This window comes from Poecilia latipinna, unplaced genomic scaffold, assembly GCF_001443285.1.
Source record: "Poecilia latipinna isolate Pla-1442-1.1 unplaced genomic scaffold, P_latipinna-1.0 Scaffold634, whole genome shotgun sequence".
Taxonomy (NCBI): domain Eukaryota; kingdom Metazoa; phylum Chordata; class Actinopteri; order Cyprinodontiformes; family Poeciliidae; genus Poecilia; species Poecilia latipinna.
The window spans coordinates 202,304-209,401 of NW_015113250.1; the positions used below are offsets into that span (position 1 = coordinate 202,304).

A 7,098-nucleotide genomic window follows, 5' to 3' on the forward strand; every position below is an offset into this window, starting at 1 on the left:
TGTTGTAGTTGTGACACGGTGGGCAAGTCTGACCTGTACCGCTTCAATATAGCCGTATAGCTCTCATATGTTGCTATGAGGCCTTTTTAATTGTTTTGTGTTATTTTATTCTCATTGTAAGCACAATTCCTTTTCTTTGTTCTCTCGTCTGCACTTAAATACTTAGCAGAGCGAGAGAGACGCTTTCTGATTTATGTAAACAATGCCTGTGTGATTTTAATCTCCAAATAAAAACAAACATCCACTCAAAGCTTGCCATAACACACAGACAAACCTCTAAGGCAATCAAAACACTGTTGAGAAAAAAACAAAACAATTTTATTTTAAGAGAGAAGTCATATACCATTACATGAAAAGACACCAATAGATACAACATAGACATCACAATATTCAATGTCTAAAGTTTAAAACCATAAAATGTGCCAAAATAAAAACTGTGCTGGTATGGACTCACAAAAACAGCTTTTAAGCTCTTATATTTTCTTTTTCTTTACTCTCTGATGGGCAAGTCACCTGTGTGCAAAAAGTCGTGTGCGTTTGATTGTGCTCCTTGTATGGGTGAAAAAGACATTTTAAATTAGCCAATTTTAGCCGTCAAGCAGAAATGTCTGACCTGCGATGAGGCTTGAATTTTACTTTTCATGTTTGGTTTTGTTCCTAGTTTTGCTCTCGGTCTGTGCCGTTTGTTCCCGTTTCCTACGGTTCAGTAAAAGCAGCTCTGACGCCACATAATGGCACATTTTGATTCAGCTGCATCTCCTCAAAGAACTGCAAACTGGTGAAATCTGGTTTGTTCACTTCATTCAGAACATGTTAATTCTTTTTTTCCCCCTTCTGCTATGTTGTTGAACACTTGTTTCTGCTATACCTCACAAAAACATACCCTAACCATCTGTCATGTATGACTTGTTTTAATTTTTTTTTTTTTACATTTCAGTTTGCCTGAAAAGCTCCGAACAAGAAAGCCAACAGTCAAATCCAACAACACAATAAATAAATTGATCAAACGGCAAATAAAGGAGAAAAAATATTCCCACTTGTTTTTTTTTGTGTCCGATGTCGACTGAGCAATCAAATCCAACCCAAGTGGGATTTTCTTTTCTTTTAGTTGCATCGCTGCACACAATAACAGATTTTCTTCCTGGTCACCTCACATTCACAGAAGTCAGGCAGCTGGTTGAAAGTTAACACAAACACAAATCAAAGTCTGTATTCTTTTTTTTTTTTTAGCATTGCAATGCACCTTGTCACAGGAGCTGAAACATAAAACAGAGCTGAGCGTCACCGCTGTCACATTATGTTGCGTGGCTAAACGACAACTGAGTAAGAATCAGCTGATTGTAAACAGTAACGGTGTACTGCAGCTTTAAACAAATAATTGCACTATGTTGTTCACAGCTTCATTTAAAAATACAAAATGTCATATATTAGAAAACATTTTCTGCAAAAATGTGATCTGGTCTTTACTTCTGGGATTATTTAAATACAATCTGCAGTGAACAAAATCATGCAAAAGATTTCAACACTTTCAATATTTACCTTGCAGAAAAAAAAAAAAGCAAATTAGAAGAGCAGCTTTGTGTGGAAAGGCTACAGGTGCAACCCTGGTGCTTTCATAGGTTTTTGGAGGAAAATTAGCAACTAGGTGTTGCTTATTTCTGGACTTGAAAAACAGGGTAGTTCAAACAGGACTGTTTGCATCCATTAAAGCCTATGGGTGTGTGTGTGTTAGCATAATGCCACAGAGAAAAAGTTCTAACAACAAATTTGGAGATGCACTTGATTCTGTCCATCAATCAGGATGGCAATTCCCAAGTAATGTCCATCACATCAGTCTGTCTGTTTGCTAAAGCCTGGCCCAAACTGGGACATTAGCAGGACAATAATCACAAATAGGGCAGCCAATCTGAATCACATTGACTGAAGCAGAATATAAACATGATTTTTTATTTATTTTTTTTAACGGCTGGATGAAAGTCCAGATCTTGACCGATTTGAAATGACGTGATATAAGAACAAGAACTGTGCCGACATGAATCCGCACAAATCTCCATGGACTGAAGCAATGCTGTGAGAACGAGTGGCTCCTTCAATAGGGTTGTAAAACTGAAAAGGTCGTACAGGAGTCGTATTTGCAGGGTAAGTGGGGTTAAACAAAGTAACAGTAACATCTTGCACACGCTGTGCTTCCATTCTGGCTTCGTCTTTGTTTGGCAGTTAATTCTTTTGTTCACTTTATTTTTTATTCAATTGATTTCCTTTAGAACCACCAGAGCTATCGACAAAGAGAGTGTAGTTTCTGCTTAGTAATGCTGTGCATTTGATTTGTATTCAGTCATTGTGCATCTGATCTTAAACACTGCAGTGGTTGCAGGAAAATGTACAAGTTTTATAATCCTTGGCTGCGCAGAGTGAGTTTGAAGTCAGTTAATAGGAAATAGGCTGATGTTCCTGCACTGCAAGGCTTGTTGCTTTGAAAATGGAACAAAAACTACAACAGCAACAATATTTTTTTAGCATCTTCAAACACAAAGTTTGGAAAAGTGAACAGTTCGGATTGATCAGATATTACAAAGCACAACAATGCAAAAGCTTCACCTCGTCAAATTAATTCCCTGAGATGCTATGATTTTGGCAAGACGGAAACGACATTGCCTTTTTTTTTTGTATGCCTGTGTTTCACATTCACTGTTAAAATAACTGATATGTAGTCACAATCATAAGGACACAATTCAAGACCCCACCTTGATAAACACAGCCCCTGAAAAAACTGAAAACCATGTAAGACCAAAAATGGCAGAAGTGTTATTTTATGGCTTACACATTCATGAGAAAAACACAGGCTGACACCCCAAGACAGGTGTGCCAAAGAAGGTCGGTACTACACAAGTATAAAGTTCTACATCGAATCCTTTCACAGGAAAATTTGACCAACGAAAACCTCTGCTTCACAAGCAACAGGAATAACTGAAAGCCTTTTTGGTCATTAGTAAAACTTAAATTCTCTGAGAAACTGAACACTGGGCTTCCTGCAGCCGTCAAACCAGCAGAAATAAACACCTAAAACACAAATCCACACATTTTGAGTGGATGAACTATTTAATGATATTCTAATTTGAGATACACCCGTTTATATGTGTACAACTGGAACACTTTTTACCAAGTCCTTCGATAATTTTCACGTCTCCTTTGACCCCCTGACCTGCAGTGGGCTTTATCCATTAACAAGGTTCCTTTATACCTCAGACTGGATTTGCATTTTATTGTTTTTTTTTTTTTTTTTTTTTTTTTTTTTTTTTTTTTGTTTTCTTTCATGTGAATATAGATCAAATTGAATGAAAAACGAGTACATTTAGGCAACGCTTTTCCCGACTAACAGGAAAAATCTGGGATTAAACAGATTTATCAGTGATATTTATCGAGTCACTGCGGAGGATCGTTGGAGGGCAACATCTCCCTGGAGGCCTGCTCCTGCTGAGCCCCTTCCGGTACAATCCTCATGCTCACACTGTCTGTGGTGCTCGGGTTCACTCTGAACTTCCTGTTGATCGGCCGCACGGCCCGGAGGAAATGTCTCTTGAAGGTCTCACTGAGACCAATGTAGAGAAAAGGGTTGATGCAGCTGTTTGCGTAACCCATGCTGATGGCGATGCTGTATGCATATGAGAAAGCTATGCTTGGGTTCTGCACCCCGAGGTGGATGAGCTGCAGGATGTAGTAAGGAGCCCAGCAGGTAAAGAAAGCGAGGCAGATGGCCACCGCCATCCGGGTCACCTTCCTGGTCCGCACCCTTAGACTGCGCGGGGGCAGCGGTGCCACGCTGGCGGACATGTGTTGTAGGATCTTGAAGAACACCAGGCAGATGATGACCAAAGGGATTGCAAAAGCCAAGAAAAACTGATAAAGCGTAAACCAGTATGTGTCATTGACCAAATCTGGGAGAAGGAGAGCACAGGCAACCAGCCCATCCGGCAGAGGCATCAAACCAGTGTACATCCACACAGGGATGATTGTGAACAAGGACAGTACCCACACCAGTCCGATGACCAGTACAGCTACATATGGTGTTCGGATGTGGTTGAAGCGGATCGGGTGAACCGTCGCCAAGTAGCGGTCAAGGGTCATTGCAGTGAGGATGTAAGTGCTGACAATCTGGCTGTTGGAGTCGAGGGCAGTGATGACCGTGCACATGGCTGCACCGAAGTGCCACGTACCGTTGCCCAGCAACTGGTGGATGAGGAACGGCATGCCAAGAAGAAACAGGAGATCGACGATTGACAAGTTTAAGATGAATATGTCTGGGACTGTTTGCTTGGCACGACACTTGGTCTTCTTCAGAATTGTGTATATGACGATGCAGTTCCCGATGATGCCCAGGAAACAGATGATTCCAAAGATGACAGGCAGACTGGCACCGCAGTGAGGGGCATCATCTTCAGCTGGAACAAAACAGTGAGCATCAGTTCAAACGTGCTAAGAAAACTACTCTATCGTCGTCTGAAAGAGATTATTTTATAGCAGTATGTACATTTACTCACTCATTGGAACAGAGTAATAAAATTCAGTGTAATTCAACAGTCACTAAAAAGCATATCACACCAGACAACACAACAGCACACAACATAAAATTGAGAGAAAAAAATCTTATGGTAAGGAATGATTGTTAAAAAATGTACCAGGTGGCAAAATTACTGTTATCCTGAACAATAAGATGAAGCACTCTTTTAATCTGTAATGTTTTTGAGTTGGACAGGAATTCAAATTAGTATTATATGGCTAGGGAGCTGCACAGTGGCGCAGTTGGTAGAGCTGTTGCCTTGCAGCAAGAAGGTTCTGGGTTCAATTCCCAGCCCTGGTCTTTCTGCATGGAGTTTGCATGTTCTCCCTGTGCATGCGTGGGTTTTCTCCAGGTACTCTGGTTTCCTCCCACAGTCCAAAAACATGACTGACAGGTTAATTGGCCTCTCCAAATTGCCCCTAGGTGTGACTGTGTGCATGCGTGGTTGTTTGTCTCTGTGTTGCCCTGCGACAGACTGGCGACCTGTCCAGGGTGAACCTGGAACGATAGCTGGAGATAGGCACCAGCACCCCTCCTGACCCCACTGAGGGACAAGGGTGTCAAGAAAATGGATGGATTATATGGCTGACTGTGTTCCTAGTGTATGAATATGATTTAACATAGACCAATTTCTGATAACAACTTGCAACTAACTGTAGCAACTGGTGGGTATCCCTAACCACTGTATGCCATCTACATGTCAACCTAATGTTTGGTGATAAAGCTTTGAAAAGCCTTGTTGATGAAAGGTGCTATACAAAAAAATTTTGACTTAGTATCAGGAAAATGTCTGTACTTTCCTACCATCACATATAAACGTGGGTTTTGCAAAACTCTTCTGGGACTTTAACTTGAACAATGGGCTTTTACCAGATGAGGCTTAAGATTGATGTAATAAAAAATACTGTTAAATCGTGAAAGAAATGGTTTCCAAGGTATGAGATATATTTTCATGGCCATGTCAGTTATCGTATTTAAATATCTTAGAAATCCTATAGAGTGAGTTGAGGAGGCAAAAGAAAGAATCAATGACTCTGGACTATTTAGAGACTACAAAGAAAAATGGAAATCCTTTTCTCTGTGTGCATCAACCTTATGAAGTACAGGGAAGACCAGTGCTGTCCTTTTGGCCAAAGAATTTGTACAAAGTACTGACAGAAGAAGTTCTGGCATTTGTGCCTCTGGTGATTTTATTCCATATAGTTATTTCATAAACATAATTTCTCATGTTAAGCAGTTGCAATAAATTTATCCACATGTGTATATTATTTTATTGCACAATTGTAGAAACTATCACAGAAGACCTTTTACTTTTAATCTATTTATTTCCAAAGAAATAAAATAAACCAAACCTTTATATATCACATTTAATAAGATATTGCTCTTAAATACCTTAAACCAGGTAGGAAAATCTGACTTAAATCTTCCCTTTTCTTTTTCATGCTTGTGGCTTTAGTTAAAATAGGTCAACAGTGACAAAACAGGTTGCACAATTTATGCAACATTTTTTAATTAAATAAAAACAAGGGTTTAGTTATTACTATTATTATATGTTGTCTCATGCCATTACTTTTAATACCTAATACAACAATCCTTGCCGTATTGATAGAACTAAAAATAAAATTAATCTTAAAATCAATCAAACAATTAACTTACCTCTTGTTAAATTTAAGTCTCCATTAGAAAAATAAGAAACGTTCAAGAAATCCATTAGTTAAAATGTCACCTCAAGCAAGGATTTTGTTTTCTCTTCGTCTTCTTCTTTGTCTTTGGAAAGCCGACTATTTCTCAGGTAAATGGACCTGAACCGGACCGCAGCGGAAATCCCTTCCTGGTCCTGATTCCAGGTGTGTCTGTGGAAGCTTCCCCAGTCTGAATGCGGTGTGCAGGGTGTGTGCGCTCCGGTGCGCTCCGGTGCGCGCTACCCTCACAGATATGGATTGAAAACGGATCCCGTCTCTGAAGCGAGCAGCTTCAGAGAGTCTGACTCCGCTCTGCTCTGAGCTCGCTGCGTGTGTTTAATTAGCCTGGACATGCAGGTGTCAGCCACCATGGGGGAAAATTAGAGATGCTGGCTGCACCAGACCGTGTGTGTGTGTGTGTGTGTGTGTATGTGTGTGGAGAGCTGCATTTGATCCAATGTGTGTGTTATTGGGTTGCTCCAAAGCAAGCAGGTCGCGGAGACCGCAACAACTTTACAAAAAGGTTGGCACAGGAAAATAAAACCATAGAAAATACTCAGAAAAAAAATACTTTTTTCTAACAACTTGTGTTTATTTGATAGTTTTCTAAATCCTATAATGAAAAAAGCTTTCGCGCAGTTTCTGATCCGCAACAATTTTCAGACCTGTCTGAACCGCCAGAGGGCGCTGTTCTGAGATCGTTTGTTAAATCTCGATGTGATCAACATCATTTGGACTTAACTATGGATCTGTTTTAGTCTTGAGATCCGGTCAGACTTCAGATTTAGTGGAAAGGAAAGGTTTGCAAATGTCTATAAATGTGTTTCTGTGTAAGAGTCTGTAGGTGTGAGTAAAGCA

General features: G+C 40.0%; 1 protein-coding gene across 1 annotated transcript; it reads right to left on the minus strand.

Moving 5' to 3' along the window:
• Positions 1–618: 618 nt before the first annotated feature.
• LOC106954169 (melanin-concentrating hormone receptor 1-like) lies at positions 619–6,700 on the minus strand. The gene is made up of 2 exons (XM_015043453.1): positions 6,215–6,700; positions 619–4,439 (listed from the first exon to the last, which is right to left on the minus strand). The coding sequence occupies exons 1-2, from the start codon at positions 6,267–6,269 to the stop codon at positions 3,424–3,426; spliced, it is 1,071 nt and encodes a 356-aa protein (XP_014898939.1). The 5' UTR covers positions 6,270–6,700; the 3' UTR covers positions 619–3,423.
• Between the last annotated feature and the right edge of the window lie 398 nt (positions 6,701–7,098).